At 45.4% G+C, this 22164-nt stretch overlaps 1 protein-coding gene across 2 annotated transcripts in view; it reads right to left on the reverse strand.

The window, feature by feature from the left end:
* ALDH5A1 (aldehyde dehydrogenase 5 family member A1) overlaps positions 1–22164 on the reverse strand; it is a 45372-nt gene that overhangs the window by 16419 nt on the left and 6789 nt on the right. Inside the window, exons 3-10 of one of the 2 annotated variants that reach the window (XM_082847995.1) lie at positions 20267–20437; positions 18735–18851; positions 16779–16922; positions 12597–12740; positions 10657–10815; positions 6747–6916; positions 4028–4086; positions 2395–2706 (exon numbers count right to left, since the gene is read on the reverse strand). In XM_082847995.1, coding sequence (XP_082704121.1) covers positions 2501–2706; positions 4028–4086; positions 6747–6916; positions 10657–10815; positions 12597–12740; positions 16779–16922; positions 18735–18851; positions 20267–20437 — 1170 coding nt within the window. In that variant the 3' untranslated portion in view covers positions 2395–2500. Of the gene's footprint in view, positions 1–2394; positions 2707–4017; positions 4087–6746; positions 6917–10656; positions 10816–12596; positions 12741–16778; positions 16923–18734; positions 18852–20266; positions 20438–22164 lie in introns of those variants that run through there. The other variant, XM_082847996.1, reaches the window with a different exon arrangement.

Raw genomic sequence — 22164 nt, forward strand, 5'->3', positions numbered from 1 at the left:
TTCTATTTCATATTATAACATACATTAAAAAAAAATCCATCACATATGGTTACCTTATTGAAAAACAGCCCCCAAAATGTTCATTTAAAAATACTTCTCTGTTTTCCCCACAACCCAGAACAATTTTACTAACAGTAAGCTACTTCCTTTTCGAATTATTTTAATTCCAGAATTAATCAAAGATATTGGAATGAGTGTCTGGCCCTCACTTTATGTACCTGGTGAACCAGATATACTAGAAAACTCGAAATTGCCACCCAGCCAAGACATTCACTGATTTACAAAGTTACAAATGTATTTGAATGTATTCCTCCAAACATTTCAAGCACCAGTATTCCAGACTTCTAAAAACGAGTGTTAGAGCATTTTTACTGTTAATAGCAACCAGATGGACACACCTAAATATTAAGTAATTAGGGTGTTACATAAAACAACCCTAAAACTAAAAAGTAGAAACTCACTGTCAATATGATGCGTACGTGATTCTGGACAGGGTCTGAGCAATGCATGTTACCAGGAGGTGGATTTCAGCTCATTCCTTATTGGGCCTTAGGGGAGATGGCAGATGTAACCCAGGGCAAACACAAGGCAGCTCCAAGACTAGCCGTGGTACTTTTTTTTTTCTTTTTTTTTCGGTACGCGGGCCTCTCACTGCTGCGGACTCTCCCGTTGCAGAGCACAGGCTCCGGACGCGCAAGCTCGGCGGCCATGGCCCACGGGCCCAGCCGCTCCGCGGCACGCGGGATCCTCCCGGACCAGGCACGAACCCGCGTCCCCTGCATCGGCAGGCGGACTCCCAACCACTGCGCCACCAGGGAAGCCCTAGCCATGGTACTTTTGTGCACAGGGACATCTCAGACCTTTAGCTATTCAGCTCCCCATGGCTCAGTGAGGGACGCTACATCCCAGCTGGGTCCAGGAGTGACTGCCTCTAGCACTACTTTCATTCATGTTTTCCTTCTGCTCCCCAAAATACCCACAAAATGTCAGTGGAGTGTGCACACAGAGAGAGTGGAAAAGGAGGTGCTTCATCCTTGTCTATTCCACCAGGAACAGCTTTTATTCCTTTTCCTTGTATATCAGGACAAACGGAGACATGATACAGAAAAGCCTAGTGTGTTTTTAATCAGAGTTTTCAGAGTGACAGGAAACAGTGGTCATAGGGTTTTTTTGTTTTTGTTTTAAATGATGAACTATAAAAACTCTTATTGGATAAAAGGTGCCTGAAGGGCAAAACCTCATGCCTCTTCCAATTGGCAATTATGGAAATTCTTTTTCCTTTTGGGATTATTGTCGTGAAAGTGCTTTTGCTCTTTTGCAGGTGAAGGAGCAGCGCTTCATGAGAACAGAAACAGCAGGCTGCAGGTGACGAGCCCTCACTCAGGCTCAGGTGCTGGGCAGGTGGGTACCAACCTCCGCTCACCTTGGCAAAGCCACTGCCGGACACCCAAGCGGGGCTGGGACGTGCTGCTCATAATAATGACGACTCCTGCACTTACACTGAATTTTTACTTTTTGGCAAACACTTTCACTTTCTCTGAGGCTCACAATAGCCCATGGAGCTAAATAAGGCATGTATAGAATCTCCGCTCTCCTGAGGGATGCGGGTGGGGGGGGGGCGGGGAGGGGTTGAATGGCACATCCACGGGGACAAAGCCAGGCCAGGCCATTACTCGTGGGCCGTCCATCCCACCAAGCTGCTTTATGCTTAGGCTCATTTCCTAACGGAAACAACATGACATGGAAAACGGCACAGAAAGGAAAAAACCTTTAAGCGGTTAATTTAGGACAATGGAGACTTCAATTTAAAAAATGGTCGAAAAAGGGAGAGGGGTTCCTTCATGTCTCAAAGAAACACAGGCAATTCCGTGCTATTTCTGAAGTCTTAAAAAATGAGTGGTTCAGCCTCTGCAGCAACACCCCGGAATACCCAGCAAGTGTCTTTAGTGCGCCCAGGCAGTGATCCAGCCGTGACCATGGGGCTGCGGGGGCCGGCTGGCCTCACGCTGCACTTTGCTCTGAGGCAGGTGGGGTCGTGGTGGAGTCCAGGGCTTCATTCTATAAACCCTACGCTGGTTCTCGGGGAGTCTGCGGCCTCAGGCGCATGGCATGTATTGGTCCCTAGTCAGGTAGGGGGAGGGGTAGGATTTGCATCTGTTTAAGATTACGAGGATTGGATGAGCTTTAAAAAAATTCCTAATTCAGGGCTTCCCTGGTGGCGCAGTGGTTGGGAGTCCGCCTGCCGATGCAGGGGACATGGGTTCGTGCCCCGGTCCAGGGGGATCCCACGTGCCACGGAGAGGCTGGGCCCGTGAGCCATGGCCGCTGAGCTGCGCGTCTGGAGCCTGTGCTCCGCAACGGGAGAGCCCACAGCAGTGAGAGGCCCGAAAAAAAAAATTCCTAATTCAGATACCCTATGGGCTTATTTAAAATAATGGAGGGCATGTCCCCATACATGTGGCGAAGCTTCCTTTCTTATTTTTTAAAGAACTAAGGAATCCTATAAGCCTCCGAAGCACACGTACTTGAGCTCCAGGTACTCGTCAATGCCGTACTTGGAGCCCTCTCGCCCAAGGCCAGACTGCTTCACCCCACCGAAAGGGCACTCCACGGAGGAGATCAAGCCTTCGTTAACGCCAACCATGCCGACTTCTAGCCGCTCCGCCACCCTCCAGATCTGGGCTGGGTCTTGAGAGTAAAAGTAACCTGTCATGGGGATAAAGGACATGGGTGTAGAATAGTCATTAAAGCCAGTGGTCCCCAACCTTTTTGGCACCGGGGACTGGTTTCATGGAAGACAGTTTCTCCATGGACAGCAGGGGGAGACGGTTCAGGCAGTAATGCGAGCGGTGGGGGGTGACGGGAACCGGCAGATGAAGCTTCCCTCGCTCGCCCGCTGCTCACCACCTGCTGTGTGGCCCGGTTCCTAATGGGCCGTGGACCGGTACCGGTCTGCGGCCCTGGGGGTTGGGGACCCCTGATTAAAGACATCATGTCCACAGCTGAGGATGCCATGGATGACCATGTGCCTAGTCATGCGGGCCTGGAACCCTCCCTGCTCCCCTGTGGAGCCCCGAGTTGGTCCTGTGCACATCTTCACCTCAAAACCTTTGGAAATCATCTTCCTGCTTCTATTCCACTCTCGCTAGAGCTCTCACCGTCTCCTATCAGGACTGTAACAATAATGAACGCAGCTCCTGTGGCCTCCTGTTCAGTGCATCCTGCACACGTCAGTTAGGTTATCCACATGATTGATATATATATATATATATATTTTTTTTTTTTTTTTTTTTTTTTTTTTTGCTGCGATACGCGGGCCTCTCACTGTTGTGCCCTCTCCCGTTGTGGAGCACAGGCTCTGGACGCGCAGGCTCAGTGGCCATGGCTCACGGGCCCAGCCGCTCCACGGCACGTGGGATCTTCCCAGACCGGGGCTCAAACCTGTGTCCCCTGCATTGGCAGGTAGACTCTTAACCAGTGCGCCACCAGGGAAGCCCTTGTTGAGTGCATTTATGCACATATAATTTTGTCAGGGTCATAGGGTACATTCTGTGGTCACCTTGTCCATGTCCAAACTGAAAGAACGGCAGCTACTCTGAGGCTCCCTCTGCCTGTGCTGCCTTCGCTTCCTTCATGGCCCCTGATGCTCTCTGTGAGGTCGGGTGCTATCTCTTTTGTTCAGACTTCCAGGAGCCACACAAAATGGGAGGAAAACCCCTTGGAATTTCCAGGCATGGAGCCTCTGGGAACATGGGAGTTACAGGGTGCGTGTGACTCTCCCCCTGAAACACGGCACTGCTTCTCCCACGACCATACCCAGCTCCAACCAGGGAGCCCCCATCCTGCATCCGGGAACGAGGCAAAAGAACACGGACTTGCACAGGCCCACCCCCGCCCCTGGGAAAGCAGTGAAACACATGCTCCAATGAAGTTGCCCTCTCAAAACCCAGGGTGACGTTTAAAAGGCCACCCTGGCGTCAGCTGGAGAAGTGATTATGACAGCTACCGAGCGAGGACGGACGCCTACCTGCCAGCCCGACGTCGGCCACGTTAGCGATCGCCACCGCCTCCTCCTCTGTATCAAACCTGCCAAAGTCAAGATGGGTCATCAGCAAAATCCCTAAGGGGAGAGTAAGGAAAACCAGCTGATTTCCTCCTGATTTGTTTCCCAAATAAGGGCGAGGGGTTAATCAGAGCTTTGCAGAGAGTACAGAGGAAAACACCATCACTCGCTGCAACCGTGCAGAGCTCAAGGCTAGCGAGCTCGGATCAACACCAGTTCGTCTCCTCTAGGAGATTGGGAGACACACAGGGAGCTGCGGAGTATTCAGAATGTCGAACAAAACGCCTTAAGAAAAGGATTACGGCTCTTGCTACCTACTAAGAAGAATAATATGTACCGATCGGACTTCCCTGGTGGCCCAGTGGTTGGCACTCCACGCTTTCACTGCTGTGGCCCCCGGTTCAATCCCTGGTTGGGGAACTGGGATCCCGCAAGCCACAAGGCGAGGCCGAAAAAAAAAAAAAAGAAATGTACCGATCATAACAACTACTTTAGAAGCAGCCATAATGTAGGAGAAGGAAAACATCCAGAGGCCACTGGGGCCCAGGGCTCTAGTGTCGGCCCCACCACTTATGCTCTGAACAGTGTGACGGTGCTGGGGGTCTGTTCCCCTTGGAAATGAGACTGCTAGCGTGGAAGCCTTATGCAGTCTCTTCCAGCTTTATCATCGTTATTTCTGGAACAACATTTCAGAGGCCTTTTTCTGTTGCCCCAGAACTGTAACTGGGGGCAAAACATTGTCCGCATCCCGGATCCTCAATTCAGAGGTCCAGCAGCAGTGGCAGCCGGCCAGCCAGGCCTCTGAAGGCACTGGGCAGAGCTGGCGGACCCCAGTCAATGCAAGAGGACGACTGGGAGAGAAGAGAGCGCTCTGGGGGAGGGCAGGTCAAGGAGGGTGACCCCAAGAGAATTATTTCTTCCAAGGATGACCAGCTGTGTCTCCCAGGGCTTGGCTCTCCACCTGTAGAGAGCAAGCCATTCTATCCGCCAGAGAACAGAAAACAGGGCATCACCCATGTCCTCACTGGCCACCTGTGCCTCGAAAATGCAGTCATCGGGACTTCCCTGGTGGCACAGTGGATAAGACTCTGAGCTCCCAATGCAGGGGGCCCGGGTTCGAGCCCTGGTCAGGGAACAAGATCCCATATGCATGCCGCAACTAAGGAGCCCGCCTGCTACAACTAAGGAGCCCACGTGCCGCAACTAAGGAGCCCTGGAGCCACTAAGACCCAGTGCAACCGAATAAATAAATAAAAAGAAAATGCAGTCATCACATCATCAGTTGTGACATCCTTGAGGATTTTCACCTTTCTTTGCTAATGTGGGTGGTGCTCCCACCGCCCTGTGTCCCAGAAGAAGTGTGAGACTAGAGACCCCTAGTAACAACTGTGTCCCCCTCCCTGGCCTAATGCTTTATTTACACAACAACACCCATAATGATATCAGGCAATGTGCTAAGCGCTTTACGTACATTGTGTCATTTAAACCTTAAAACTGTCCTGTGAGGCAGGTACTAGTTTTTATTCCTTTTCCCATCAAGGACCCTGAGGCTCAGAGAAGTTAACTTGTTCAAGGGGACACAGGTATGAAGTAGCAAAGCCTGAATCTACACCCAACTCAACTCCAGAGCCTGCATTCCTAACCACTGCATCCTTTTGGAAAATGTCAAGTTCATACTCCAGGTAAAAAAAATTTTATTGAAACAAAGAAGATGAAAGTTCTCCAAGTGGTTCATTTCCTTAATGTCAGATTAATCTATAATTTTTAATTTAATTTAATTTAATTTATTTATTTTTGCGGTACGTGGGCCTCTCACTGTTGTGGCCTCTCCCATTGTGGAGCACAGGCTCCGGATGCACAGGCTCAGTGGCCATGGCCCACGGGCCCAGCCGCTCCATGGCATATGGGATCTTCCCAGACCGGGGCACGAACCCGTGTCCCCTGCATCGGCAGGCAGACTCTCAACCACTGTGCCACCAGGGAAACCCTAATCTATAAATTTCATTAGCAATAAAAGAGAGAGAGATATTTGGAGAAATAATGACCAAGAACTTCCCAGGACTAAACAAACACTTTAGACATTAAAGAAAGACATTGGACCTCTGACTGAAAAAGCTCACGGTGTACCATACCCAAGCTACCATGGTAAAATTTAAGAACGTCCGAGGCCTTGAGGAATTTTAAAAGTCTCTAAAGAGAAAAAGCATATCCCTTCACAGGAGTAAGAACCAGGTATCAGCTTTCTCAGTGACAACCCTGGAACTAAGTAGACCAAGGTGTGACATCTTCAAAGTGTTGAAGCTAGAATTTTATGCAGGTAAATTATTATTTACTTGTGACTGTGAGATAAAAGGTCACATAAGAACACACAGTCCATTGCCCACAGACACCCTTGAAAGAACTCTTAAAGTATATACTTCATTACAAAGAAAAAGGAGTTCAGTAGAAAGCAAGAGAGCAAAGTAGAGAATTTGGTAAATTTTGTGGTCTAAAGAGGCAATAATAGAAACAAAATTTTTTAAATGTTACATTGAACTTAGTGCTTCCACTGATACAACCCTGCTCTCTACTTCAGCCCGTCCCCCACCCAGGCCTCAAACGACACAGGAACTGGATTTCTCTCCGGGTTTCCTTTTCCTTTCCTATCCTTTCTCCTGTCTTCCGACCCGCTGGATGACCTTACTTGATAACGGGTGCCACGGGCCCAAACGTCTCTTCCCGAGAGCAGAGCATGTCTTGGGTGACGTTGCTGAGCAGGGTGGGCTCGAAGAAATTTTTTCCAACTTGATGTCGCTTCCCGCCTGTCACAACGGTGGCCCCTTTGGAAATGGCATCACTCACATGTTTCTCTACCTGTGTGAAGAGTAAAAGAAGAGCCCTTGGGAAAGGTGGTCGAGGATACTTGGGAAACGTTTAAACTGCAGAAAACTGTAACTGGGTTTCTTTCTTTTTCAAAAAAACTGTAACTGGGTTTCTTTCTTTTCCAAATAGGTTAATGTACCCTGCTCCCTTCTGGGTAGAAAGAACCAAATGCACAGAGGTACAGAGGCAAGAGGGCACATGGTGTGTACCATGCTGTCTCCTCCCACCTCTGATTTCCTCGCTGTTTGCTCTTACAGTTTGTCTAACGGTCTAATACACATATGCCCATGTCTTTGCAGGCCTGATGCTCAGCTGTCTTCCTGGGATTTGTTCTCATCTCCTTCCTGGGTTAGTTCCAGGCTCTTGGATCCCATGTTGTTCTCCTCCCTGGATTTCACTTTCATTTTGTTCTAATACATTCTCCTCGAGTAGTTGTTTCAAAAAAGGTGCACTGAAAATGGTTTACCTTCAGAGTTTTCTGACACTGCATGTCTGGTGTTTTACCTTGCATTGGTTGGTGACGGAATTTGGACCCAAAGTAATTTTCCTTCAGAACGTTGAGTGCAGGTTCGATCCCTGATCAGGGAACTTAGATCCCACATGCCAGCAGCGTAGCCAAAAAAAAAAAAAGTCCTCACTCCTTTGTGGGTTTGTGGTAGCTTTTCCCGCCTCTGGAAGCTTCTTGAATATTCTGGTATGTTCCTGACATTCTAAAATTTTAATGAAACATATCTGGGTTTTTCTTTTTATTATTCTACTTGGCAATTGATGAAGTCTTTCAATTTTGAAGAATTGTTATTTTCCACTAGCTCTGAGAAGTTTTCCTCTAGTATTTGATAATCCTATTTCTTCCATCTCAAGTCTTTCTTTCTAGAGTTCCTATTACTAAAATGGATACACCCCTCACCTCAGATCGATTTCTTTGTGCATTCCTGCCATACTTTTGCTTTAAATTCTAAGAGCTCTCCTTGATTTTGTCTTCCATCTTCATTCCTGAGTTTTAAAAAGATTTTGACCACCATGTTTTCAATTTCTAAAAACATTCTTTCTAGGAGTTCCCTGGTTTCCTAGTGGTTAGGATTCCAGGCCTTCACTGCTGTGGCCAGGGTTCAGTCCCTGGTCAGAGAACTGAGATCCCACAAGCTGCACGGCACAGCCAAATAAATAAATAAAAACGTTCTTTCTTGTTCTCATTGCTTCATTTTCATAGAACCTACTTCTGTTTTATAGATGTACTATCTTCTCAGAACTCTTGGAGAATACTATTAGATTCCTAGAAAAAATCCTGTCTGTTCACAGAGTCATCTACTTTCTTGAGGGCCAGCTGTTCTGTTTGCTCTTCTTGACCCTCCTCTGATGTGCTGTGGGTTTTCCTCTAGGGCTGTCATGATTCTTGGTTGTTCATCTTTCTAATGAAGGATGGGGTTGGTTAATTTCAACGGGTGACATGGGTGACCTCTGCTGTTAACAGTCTCTTCCCCGAACGAGAGGGACAACGCCAAGCTTGGGTTTATCTCACTCGGCAGGCTTCACTTTAGGGGTAGCCCCACCCGAGCAAAGGGCAAAGGCAGGGGAGCTCCTCTCTGGCGTGCCTACCCTCACTCTTCACGCTGTACTCCTCGTAGGCTGGCTGCTCTATTTCTTCAGAGGCGTTTTCCTGCCCAGAGCAAATGCCTCTGTTACGTTGTATGTGTTGGTGGTGGGTGGAGGGAAATGACCCAGAAAACTGTGCAGAAGTAGAACCAATCAGCACTATTTCTCCCCTCCTCCCATTGCTACCCTCTACCCCAGCCATTTCTAGAAAAGCTCCATCGTAGAAATGACACCCATTTCCTCTGCAGGCTTCCCCTGGGCCTGCCTCATTCTGCTTTGACCTTTCTGTTAACACGATCCCTGCTGCTTTCCAGAAGTTCATCACAATCCATGGTCCACTGGAGTCTCCCCCTGCCTCCCATTCTCAGCGGAATATGCTGTAGGATTTCAGAAGAGAGAAATAGAGGCTTGGGCACAGTCTGCCATCGAGTTTCACCCTTTTGAGATCCTCACCCCTTCTAATGCTCTCATAGTTCACTGTCCGCAACAAATCCCCATTAGCTTCCTTTCTATGATTTATATCTCTAAAAATACCTCTATTTAGCATACTTAACAAGGCCCCATTCTATTTGACCTCAAATAGAATATGCTCTGTCCTCCTCTTGTCACATTAAAAGTGATGTGCACTTTTTCCCCCCAGGTATTTACCCTGTGACTGTATGTACACTAAAGCCAGCACAATGGATTATTTTCAGACAAGATGTTTTCTACTAAACTCTCAGAGGGAAAAACACAAAAACAAAAACAAACCCTTCAACTGTAGTTGCTTGAGGTCCTAGGAAACGCCGTCCTCTAGAGAGCAATGTCTGTACAATCACTTTGGCAAGAATAACAACAAAATCTCCAGACAGGTTTCCCAGTCCGCAAACTAGCAATAACTGGGGCACTAAATGCCTAGGCCCTACTCCAGACAAATTCACCCCCAATCTCCTCAAGTAGGACTGAGGCATCTGTAGTTGTTAAAGGTGCTGGGTGGGTTAAGAACCACCCTTCTGGGACTTGAACCATAGCTGGTACAGAGCCACATTTTCTTTGCTGGATGAGTGCCCAGGGTCCAAAGGCATCTCAGAAATGCAGGTGGTACCCATGTAAACTTCAATGTATATTCTTAATGTAGAGTTAGAGAATCCCAAGGCAAGAACTAGACATGTTATCAGAGCTCTGTAAAACCCCAGTGCTTCCTTGGTGTCTACTGGGGAAGGCACCAGATAAGATATTCAGCCAACCAGACTGCCCACTGGGTCAGGGCAGCCATGGTGGGGCTTGGTCCTCAGGCCCTCAGGAGGCCAACGAACAGCGAATGGGCTGTGCTTCCCACCTGGGTGCTGACCTGGCTCTAACTTGATTTTGGTTCCTCAGGTGACCCAGGAGGCTCTCTGTGCCCCCCTTTTTCCCCCACACACAACCTCCAGCCTCCATTTTCTACTAAAATCCTATTGAAATCCTTTCTACCAAGTAAGGACTTATCTGGGGAGCATACCGGATGTTTGGTATCATACGAAACCTCCTTGGAAGCCACTCTGAAGAGGATTATTTTTTTAAAACAGAACAAGAGGAGAAAACTCACCTCGCTAGCAGTCAAGACTGTGACATTATTTGAACAAACAGATCCTTGCTTAAGGAGTCTCCCTTTCTTGCCATCTCTAAACCTTAACCATGATTTCTGTGGCTCTGCATCTCCTGCCAGGGTGTTTTCGCCAAGGACTCTTCTGCAAGGGCATTTTGTTTTCAGTGCCAGCCAGCAGTTCAGCTGAAACACAAACGATCTCAAAAACAAAGCCTTTTTCCTTTCCTTTCCTTTTAGGTGTTCCAGAAATTAAAGAACTTTGTATTTCAGGATCTTAATTCCTGAGGCAGCAGGAGATAGAATTAGCACCACTGTAAAAGGAAATTTAGGGAGGGCGGTAGGAGAACAGAAGTGACAGATCTCATGGGGACTCAGTGAAATGATGGAGCTGGAAAAGCTTATAACCACGTGGTGCCACTCAGTTTATACAAATTGGCAGAAACTCAGTTGTTTTCCTGATTTCTCCATTGTTTCCAAAACCGCCTTGCCGGCCACCTTACCAGAGTGGTTTTGCTAGTTAAGCTTCTGATACTGAAACCATGACATTGAACAGATGAAAAAACGAACTTACCTTTTCTACAGCTTTCTCATTAATTAACGGGCCTTGAGTAGTTCTCTCCTCAAATCCATTACCCACGTGCAGGTTTGTTTTCATTGCCTCGGCAAATTTTTTCACAAAGGAATCATGGATACCCCTTTGCACCAAGAAACGGTTTGAGCAAACACAAGTCTAGACAAAAAGAAACAAACTCACACTGACAGTTTGTTGGAAGCTATTGACCCAACCAATAATCGTGTGACTGCTGCTACCTCTGAATGTGAATGCACTTTCCCAGGTGATTCCCGTCCTGTGTTCTACCTGCTGTGTTCCTCCCCACGTGGGCTTGGCCCTAAAGACAAATGTGCTGAGTGCATGGACTTCTCCAAGCCCCTCTACACCCGCCACATCTCTGTGGTTAAATAGGTAAGCGAGGATAAATATCTGTGCACAAAAAACCAAAAAGCCACCTAACCCAAGTTTTTTCGAATGGCTCTTATTGGAAAGAATAAAACCAACACAAGAAACTGTAACTCCCTGAGACAGTGATGCTGCAGTGACAGCAGAGCTAGAAGGAAAGGGATTCAAAGGCTAACTTACATCCACTAGATTAAGCCTTTCAAATGCTTGGCGGAATCCAAGATTTTGAAAATGGATGCAAACCATTCTTCCGTGTCAGCCTAAATTATTGAAAAGCACTTTGCTTATTATTTTTTCTAATTAGACCTAATATTTAAAAATTATGTAATATAAACACATTACAGGAAATGTAGTTACCCTTGGTACATTTTCTTGGCTTTTTCTTTTTTTTTTTTTGGCTTTTTTCTTATTGTGTATTTTTCTAATAGAAACAAGCCTATAGATAATTTTGTATCCTATCCATTTTTATTGGCTTAAAGCAATACACCCCAAAGTTGTAGCTTTGTAAGTGTAACTCTGAAGGTTACACACCTTGCCATTTTGTGTTTCTAAAAGGAAACATACCTGTTTCTGAAACAACCAAGCTTATTAGGTTATGTGAAAGGAGAAAAATTAATTACCAAAGGCCAAAACAAGGATGAAAGCTATTTAATATGGAATATTGTACAACATTTCACCTTTTTTTCCCCCAGATAACCTTTCAGGAGTTGTCATTCCATTTCTGGAATGCATTTAAAACTGCTTAGTGATGGTACTCCAAGACAAAGTGCCTAAGAATATTGTATAAGAAGCCAGGATCCTGGCAACAGCTTGGATAGAAGTTGGGAGACCGGGCCCTAGGTTCCCAGTCCCAGATCCTGAACCCAAGGATGTATGACTTCAAGTCAATTAGTCTTTCTAGAGTTTCATGTCTTCAGCTGTAAAATGCAAGGTTTGTGTCAGATAACTGGGAAGGTCCCTGCTAGATCTGATGCTCCAGGATTCCCTACAAGGGGTGAGCTCAGGCCACCACTCTTCCAAGGACAACCTGGACCCTCCTTGGGCCACTGTAGTGTGTGCAGCCCTGTAGTGGGTGCCTGTCATGCCCCCTCCATCTCGGGAAGAATGAGATCCAGGCAGCAGGGTTTTGAGTTTTTAAAGGCTCCGTCTCAACATTTTCCTCCCTTCTTTTCCTTAAGACTGTGGGCCTCAGACCCTAGGTGTTCAGGCTATTTTGTGTCTGAGGAGATGTTTAAACCTGTTCAGCAGAGAAAAGCCCAGTGAGGTAAAACTATGAAAATAACCAGATTCAAAGAGGAGATGAACGATGAGATGAGGGAACGATTTGATTAAAAGGCGTCTGCTGTTCAGGAAATGCCTTGAAGCCCGGGATAATACCTTATTTCTCTTTGGACCCTCTGAGCCTAGCAGAGTCCCAGGCAAAGAGGGGGCACTTACAAAACACCTGATGAAAGAGGGCGTGGACGAAGAACGAGGGGAGTGTCGTCCTAGGAGGTGAGGAAGGGGGTAGGATCTGTAAAACACACGACCCAGAAAAATGCCCTGGGACTCACCTGTCCAGAGTTCCTAAATTTAGATGCCATGGCCCCAGCGACAGCCTGGTCAACATTGGCACTGTCAAACACGATGAATGGGGCGTGGCCGCCCAGCTCCATGGACACCCTTTTCACAGAGCTTGCTGCATGATGCAACAGGACCTGGGAGCAGATGAGAGGATGCTGTGAGCACCGAATCAACTACATGGCCCGGGAAGCCTTTGTTTCAAAAAATTGCCCAGTAGTGGAAAAAGCCAGGTGCACAGTCATGTATACGAGATGACAGTTTGCATAAGAAAAGGGGAAAATAAGAATCTATATGTATTCATATTTGCTTGTATTTGGTAAAGAAACACAAGGAAGATAAAAAAAACTAAAAATTATTTATAAAAGGGAGGAAATCAGGGATGGGGTGAGGGTGAAACTTCTGAATATAACCATGTTTATACTGTCCCGGTTTTTGAACCATGTCAATGTATGACCTATTAAAAATTATGATAAATTTGTTATGATAAACATAAAAAATTATGATAAAAATTATGATAAAATTGTCGTATTATAGAGATATGCTAATAAAATCACCCATAACCCCATAAGGTATATCCATCCAGAATTTGGCTACACACACCAGGGACATGTGCCTTTTTTTTTTTTTTAAAGAAAACAGGATGGTAGAGTTACACAGCTTTATAACCTGCTTTATCTTCCCAGTTAGTCATATATCTGGAACATCATAACATGCTCACAACACTTTAAACACACCCATATCAGCATGTGTTTCGTGTTTCTAGAACATCCTTTAGCTGCTTGCCTAGTATTCCACTGCAGAGCTATTCATTCATTTATTTATTCAGCCCCCATCTGTTGGAAATTTAAGTTGCTTCCAATTCCTTGCTATTAAAACAACACTGCAGTTATTCCCTCAGTATAAATAAGTAGAAGTAGAATCACTATAACAACAACAAAAAGAAGTATAATCACTAGCTCAATGCACAACTGTAAGGCTTTTTTTTTTGCGGTACGCGGGCCACTCGCTGTTGTGGCCTCTCCCGTTGCGGAGCACAGGCTCAAGGACGCGCAGGCTCAGCGGCCATGGCTCACGGGCCCAGCCGCTCCGCGGCATGTGGGATCGTCCCGGACCAGGGCACGAACCCGTGTCCCCTGCATCGGCAGGCAGACTCTCAACTACTGCGCCACCAGGGAAGCCCCTGTAAGGCTTTTTGATACATATAACTATGAGGCTTTAAATATCCAGGAAGAGATTCTTACGGCCTAGGAAAGCTGCCCAGGGATGTTTGCTTTATTACACGATAGTAGGTCTTTATCCAACCACAGCTATGAGAACGGTGGACCCACTTGGATGGTTCAAGTGCAACGAACAGTGGTCACAAGCCCAAGGTCACTCCAGGACTGGTCCGTGTGATACACAGCTGTGGGTTTTATGATAGGTCTCTTAGTCAAAATTCAGAAAAGCTGGAAAATTGCTTCAGTGCTGGTACTTCTCTATATGCCCAGATGTTAAGATTCCAGCAATGAACTAGTAAAAACGGTCTTCTCAATGAAATGTTACTATTCAACAAAGTAGTATGAGTTTTAAGATTAAACTTCTTTTTTTAAAATTTATTTTATTGATGTATAGTTGATTTACAATGTTGTTAGTTTCTGCTGTACAGCAAAGTGATCCAGTTATATATACATATTTATGTGTATATGTGTGTATATACTTTTTCATATTCTTTTCCATCATGGTTTATCACAGGATACTGAATAGTTCCCTGTGCTATGCAGTAGGACCTTATTGTTTATCCAGTCTATATATAATAGTTTGCATCTGCTAATCCCAAACTCCCACTCCATCCCTCCCTCACCTCCCCTCCCCCTTGGCAACCACAAGTCTGTTCTCTATGTCTGTGGGTCTGTTTCTGTTTCGTAGATAAGTTCATCTTTCAGATTCCACGTATAAGCAATATCATATGGTATTTGTCTTTATCTTTCTGACTTCACTTAGTATGATGATCTCTAGGTCCAACCATATTGCTGCAAATGGCATTATTTCATTCTTTTTTATGACTGAGTAGTATTCCACCGTATATACATACCACACCTTCTTTATCCGTTTATCTGTTGATGGACATTTAGGTTACTTCCATGTCTTGGCTACTGTAAATAGTGCTGCTGTGGACATAGGGGTGCATGTATCTTTTCGAATTATAGTTTTGTCTGGATATATGCCCAGGAGTGAGATTGTTGGATCATATGGCAACTCTATTGGATCACAGTTTTCTGAGGAACCTTCATGCTGTTTTCCATAGTGGCTGCACCAGTTTACACTCCTACCAACAGTGTAGGAGGGTTCCCTTTCCTCCATACCCTCTCCAGCATTTATTTGTAGACTTTTTAATGATGGGCATTCTGACCGGTGTGAGTAAACCTATTTCTTTATTTTCTTTTGAATTTTTAAGAACTGCTCTCTGCCAGGCCATTGACTCTGACTCTGCTCGCTCTTGGGTCGCTTGCCTCCACCTGTGTCCTCTGACTGCGTCTTCTTGCTACTCAGTGCGCATGATGAGGGCTTGAACCTGCCTCTGACCTTCATGACCCCTGTGGCACTGCCTGCAGTCCTGCTACGTCTTAAGGAATCCTTTCTGCTCCAGTTCCCCCTGCTGACCTTCTCAGGATCTCAGCTTTCAAAGCCCTAGAAAGGGAACGTGAGTGCCCAGCTCATCTCTCTATGGCCAGGTCACTCGTCCTAGGTCACTGGCCAGCCTATGAATCTGTTTTCCTCGGGTCAAATGACCACTCATGGTTGAATTCTCTGTGGGGGAACAGATGAGGTATCATGTGCTATAAAGCATGGCTGCTGTCCCCACAGCAGGCCCCGGGAGGGGTGGTCCCCCTGGAAGGAGTGAGGGCAGGGCAGCATCTCCAGAACAGGCTGACGGAATGGGGTTCAGTAGAGGCAAGAGTCTACGTTGCAAGACCAGGAGCTCAGCCACTGATCCTCTGCAAAGATCAGCTCAGAAGAGGCCCCTGGCTATTCCTTTATCAGTGACTCCTATCACTCTTCCCTTTAAACCACTTGAAGTGAATCACTGTCCTGCGTAAATAATTTAAGAGGCACAGTTGGACTTGGCAGGAACATGGTCGACATTTTCCTTCGGGGTCTATCCAATGGGGATAGTTCACTGAGCAAAGCGAGGTTGAGTAATGAGTGGCTGGCCTTTGTCCAGCATCTGAGAATTTCTCTGGCTTCAATGGCAAAGGTTTACCACCCTTTTTCCCAGGCCTCTCTCTTTTTCTCTAACTATTGATATCTTGAAACCCTCTGAGAGTAAGTTTGCTCTGCAAGATCCATTGATCAGGGTGGTAGCAGTTTATGGATCTAAAAATTCCTGCTTCTGGAATGAATGGCAGGCTTCCCAAGTGTGCGTTTATGGCATGACAAATGTGGTTATGGTTGGGAGCTACTAAAATTGCTTTATTCTCTCCTGTTTCTCATGGTGTCAAAAAATGACCAGTTTCACCAAAACTTTCAGATTAGATTTATATTATTTTTATCTGATATATGTTTATGTGCGTCTCTAGCATGAGTGTGTGTGTGTATATATAAATACCAGCAGAAAAAAGTATACTATCTGGAGAGAAACACCATAAATAAGAACTTTTGTTCTCCTCTGCTTTTTTTCTCTTTTGAACATTTAAAAGGATAAGTAAAAATACACTCACAGGCACACAGATTTTTTGGGAAAGAACTTTTCAACATACGAGGGGGGAGAAAAAATGATAAAAAAAAAAAGACCTTTCTATTTCTGTAAGCACCTTTATACTAAACACAATTTTTGTTCAATTCTAAGACATCCACTTCTTTAATTCTAGATTATGAAAGAAACATGCATTCCAGAGTTATGGGAATTCCAAAGTTATGGACAACTTTCAGCTACTTCACATGCAACAAATAATGGGAACCTTGTCTACCCCTAAACTTTCAGTTTTGTCAAATAGAAACCTAGGTCATGTCACAATAAGGAACAGCATCCAGATATCTCCAGAAAATGACTGGACGTTATGTTATGGGACAGAGCTTTTAACACTGCCAGAAATCTTCCTACAAATGGTGATCGAGATGAAATAGTATTTTGATACTCTATAAAGACAAGATATTAGAATGCCATTTGGTTTTTTGAGACTTGAGTCACATACCTTTCCGGTGGCTGTTGAACCAGTAAAGGAAATTTTAGACACTAGGGGATCTGTGCAAAGTGCTTCCCCTACTTCCTTGGCCTTCTTTTGAGAGCAGGGAATAACATTGTATACACCCGGAGGAATACCAGCCTGGTCTGCAAGCTGTAAAGAGAAACAGCAAACGTGGCAGCAAATGATCAAACTGGAAAAACAGAAAAGAGAAATAAATAGATGTTTTAATCTAAAAAGTAATGGCAAAAAAAAAAAAAAACTAGGCTGACTTTAGGGACAGAATATATTTGGAACTGAACTAAGATTCTTAATAGTGCTAATGTGATATTAATATGAATGTGTTGTTGGAAGTTTCTGTATGAATTTAAGCACTATTTTATTGTGTGAGTGTGTGTGTGTGTGAGAATACATATATGTATATTTTCTAGCCCTGACACTAAAAGGCCTAGAAACAATGACCAACTAGTAGCAATGACCATCCCTAGTGCCCCAAATGTAGTCTTAAAATATAATTTCCTACCAGAAGAAATAAGGGCTTTCTGCAAAAATGGTTAATCCCAGGTCTGAGGCAAGAAATATATATAATAAGTCTAAAATATCTTGTCATACTAGCAAGGAAGTTCTCAAAAACTGTTAAGAGTTATGTTAAAAGATAAAAGAGCCGGGCTTCCCTGGTGGCGCAGTGGTTGAGAGTCCGCCTGCCAATGCAGGGGACACGGGTTCGTGCCCCGGTCCGGGAGGATCCCGCGTGCCGCGGAGCAGCTGGGCCCGTGAGCCATGGCCGCTGGGCCTGCGCGTCCGGAGCCTGTGCTCCGCAGCGGGAGAGGCCACAACAGTGAGAGGCCCGCGTACCGCAAAGAAAAAAAAAAGATAAAAGAGCCAACTCGAAGAGGCTGCCATTGGACAAAACTGGGGGCAATCTGAGCTTCATCAAGGATAATAACCACAGCAAACTGAAACTCATCAAATACGTTAAAATCTACTAGCACATAATGCTACTAACAGACTAATTGGGAACCTTAGGCAGATGACAGGAATAGATGCATTAATTTGGAAAACTAAATAAAAAGAAAGAATCAAACATACTGTCTTTCCTATGGGAATTTACCATTGGGTAACCACACAGGAGATGATGGGTAGCTTTGATTTACAGAAGTGGTCTGGTGAATAAATGAAAGAAAAAGGAAAGAATTCAAATATCACCATTTTTGCACTCCTAATGAATTAACAGACTGAGTGGCATTGCACAGCAATGGCTGCAAATATGAAAACGGAGACACCCAGACATTACTCGCCTCCTGACAAAAGGACACAAAATGGGATCGAACCCAAGTCTAAGGAAGCGTCTGGATGCAGCTGCCAATCTGTGGAAAGTGCAGCAGACAGAGGAACCCAGTGCATGGTATGCCATCTGCAAAGCCCAGACTATGGGGAACTCTACCGGTCAAACGTCTCGCTTCTTCAAAAGATAAATTGTAAGGGACAGAAAAGGATGAAGGGGAATGTGTAGAACAGGAGAAACTCATCAAACATTCCCAATTTTAAAAAAGTGAAGGCCACTGCAGGTAGCCTGAATTTTACTCTGAGAGACATGAGAAGCTATTAGAGGGTTTTAAACAGAAGAACAAGATATGACGCAGATTGAGCTGGAGAAGGGAACAGTAAATAAGAGGTCCCTGAATCTGAGAAATGCCCATATTTTAGTCACATTACTATGACTTAATAAAAATGATGGCTAGATATCATTTTTAGGGTAGCCTAAACAATACATTGCCTACAGATGACAGAAAACTCCCCCATCTGTTATTTTTTCTAAAAAGAACATCATCTGGGTTAAAATAATGGCTAGTGAATTAAAACACAACACCATCAAACAGGAGACGCAGGCAAAGCAGGTTTCGAAAGTCTTTCCTTCTGTCCCAGATAACATCCTTTTTTTGGACTCTGTGCAGAGAGGCTCACCGCGGCCAAGGCCAGCGCAGAGAAGGGCGTGTCCTCGGCAGGTTTCACCACTACCGTGCAGCCTGCTGCCAGGGCGGCCCCCACCTTCCTCGTGATCATGGCGCTGGGGAAGTTCCACTGGATCAGAAGAGAAAGGAGGTAAGTGAGAGGAAGGACTGCCCCCTGGTCCAAAGGCAGGCAGGTTGGGAAGTCAGCCAGCAAATTCCAGTGCAAAACTGCCTGGCAGAGCTGTTCTTGCACAGGTGAGCTCTCAGAACACCTGCTGACTGCAGGGACTGGGGAGACAAAGGCTCATAGAGACAGGAAACATCTTCAGAGTTTAAAACACTACAAAATCATCTACACTGGGGACAGCCGACTTTCTCTGTAAGGGGCCAAGTAGTAAAAATTTTAGGCGTTGTGGGATGTCCAGTTTCTGTCACGAGGACTCAAGACCACAGACAATACAGTACGTATATGAATAGGCGTGGCTCTGTCCCAATAAAACTTTATTTACAAACACAGGCAGCAGGCTGGATTTGGCCTGAGGGCCATAGTTTGCTGACCCTGCGGGGGGAAAATATTAGCAAAGGTGATTTTGAAAATGGTAGACGATATATTACTTTCCTCTCTCTCTATATATTTATAGATAGCTCTCTGTACACATCTCTGTATCTATAGTAACAATGTTTTATTTCAGCAAAAACTCATATAGTGCTTATTCTCTCCCAGGCACTGTTCTAAGCACTTTTAAACTATAATTAATTAAATCCTTATCACAACCCAATGAGGTTGGTATTTTTCTCCTCATTTGCAGGTTTGGACAAAGTGAGACAGAGCAGTTAAGTAATTTGCTCAAGGTCACACAGCTAGTGGAGAGTCGGCTCTGAGTCAAACCTGGTCAGTCTAGGCAGTGAGGGCGGCAGTTCTCTGTAACTATGGTGAGCAGGGAAAGATAAACAGTCTTGAGACCAGCTGGCAGATACTGTAGAGAAGTTAATATGGGATCTAGAAGGTGGACCCAAGAAAGGCAGTTCATGTAGAGAAAGCTGGGTGCCCCACAAGTATACTGCAGCCCTATCCAGGCAGACACAGTATCTTTTTTTTTAGCCTTTTTACTTTCAGAACCTGGCCCAGTGCCTGCTGGTAGATACATAAATACTTTGCTGTTGATGATAACCATAAATTAAGCATAAAATTTTCTCAAAACTATAGCACATTTAAAAATTGTCAAATCTTAAGTCTTTTTAAAAACTGATAAATACCAAAGATCTTTTTAGATGTACTAGGCAATGCCAAGAAGAAGCCTTTATGCTAAGTCAGAGGAGCCCCTGGGTCCTCCAGTGGGTCAGTCCCCTTCTGCAGGCATTAGAAGTGCCCCCTGGCCACCACCACACCTCTCACACCTATCGCAGAGGACCAGGAAACACACCTCCACATGCAGCAATGGCATCAGGAAGCCAAGAACAGGTGACAGAGCTAACAGGATGAGCACACCTGCTCAAACCCCACTCAACCTCCTCCCCTAGGAGCTTGCAGATCCTGCCACATACTGGGGTGATGACTGCGGCCACACCGAGGGGCTGCTTGAGGACCAAGGCCCGTTTTTCTTTTGCTGGGGTGTAGATAATGTCTCCGTAAACGCGGCGGGCTTCCTCTGAAAACCACTCCAGGAAATTTGCAGAATAGAGAATTTCTCCCTGTGCCTCCTTTAGTGGCTTTCCCTAAATTAAATCAGAAAAGGTGACACTCATTACCTTCTAATAACGAAAGCATGATTCTGAATTTCTAAATTCTTCAAGGATGCAAGCAGAGCAGGAAAGTCTCCCGTTACAAAACCCACAGGGTAGTTGAGAAATTTCTAATGAGAAATGGAATATTTCCTGCCGCATCAGTAAACAAAGAATGTCACAGTCATCAGCGATTTGCAGCCCTCCAATGTGAGCCCTGAGTGAACTTAGGATGTGAAAACACAGGATACTGGCCCCAGAGAGCTGAGGTGCATATCAAGGGAATGATTTCAGTGAGCCCAGAATCTTGCATCTTCCCATACAAAGAAAAGCGCTAAATTCCTTATCTTGGGATCTGGTTTTCTTTACAATAATCTTTTGACATTCAGACTACCTGCTCTTCGTTGCAAAACTTCTGTATAACCTGGCTCTGCACTTCACCTCCTCAGAGCAGTTCTCTCAGGGTTACTTGAGATGCTGCCTCCCGGGCTTGAGGTCCTAAAAATTCCCACCGAATAAAACAAAACTCTCAACTTTTAGGCTGTGAATATATTTTAAGTCAACACTAACCTCAGTGTGAGTCTTAGAAAGCAGAATCACAAATGGTGATGGAAGGAAGCCTGCCAGGCTGATAGGAATTGAGTAGGATAATCAAATAGCTTAGAAACCCCATTAGGGGACTGTAGATAGAGAGGGGACTTTAGGAGACCACAGTAAGGTTAATGATCACTCAAGAAAGTAATGGGAAAATCCTGAAACAATGTGGGCTTGCTTGACTCATAGAGCCGAACAAGTCGCTTAGCATCACAGCCAGATTGGCTTGCTTAACAAAATCAAGCTAACTTGATTAGCAACAAAATCATACAACAGAAGCATGAGACATGCCCCAATACAATAAAACAATGGTGGCATGAGACTTACAACCTGTCGGTGGTGTCATCAAGTTAATGACCCCCAGCACATGTTCTGTGCACACAAAAAAATCATTTATGGAAAGGACATTTCAAAGTGAAAGACCCTCATTGTAGTGAGACCTGAAATAATTTTTCCAAAGTGCCATGACAGTCCTGGCCTGACCATGTAGGGACAAAAAAGCCCAAAGTGGAGGCGGAAACGTGATACCAACTCAAGAAAGACAAAGAAGGTCTTCCCCCCTCCCCTCTCTTCCTTTGATTATAAAAATGTAACCCACTAAGTACTTGGGGCAGCGCACTGCTTGCCTGCCCGCTTGTAGGCCTCGCAAGCAACCTATTCTAATAAATCACTTTAAAAAAAAATAAATTTATATATTTATTTATGGTTGCATTGGGTCTTTGCTGCTGCACACCGGCTTTCTCTAGTTGAGGCGAGCAGGGGCTACTCTTTGTTGCGGTGCATGGGCTTCTAATTGCGGTGGCTTCTGTTGCAGAGCACGGGCTCTAGGCGCACGGGCTTCAGTAGTTGTGGCACGTGGGCTCAGTAGTTGTGGTTCATGGGCTCTAGAGTGCAGGCTCAGTAGTTGTGGCACACGGGGTTAGTTGCTTCGTGGCACGTGGGATCTTCCCGGACCAGGGCTCGAACCCGTGTCCCCTGCATTGGCAGGCGGATTCTTAACCACTGCGCCACCAGGGAAGTCCTAAATCACTTCTTATCTATCACTTTGCCTCTCGTTGAATTGTTGTTTCTGCACTGAGACATAAAGGACCAGGCTTCTTGGAGGCCCCCGAAATGACACCTAACAG

This window comes from Leucopleurus acutus (genome assembly GCF_964270905.1).
Source record: "Leucopleurus acutus genome assembly, chromosome: 10".
In the NCBI taxonomy this organism is placed as follows: Eukaryota; Metazoa; Chordata; class Mammalia; order Artiodactyla; family Delphinidae; genus Leucopleurus; species Leucopleurus acutus.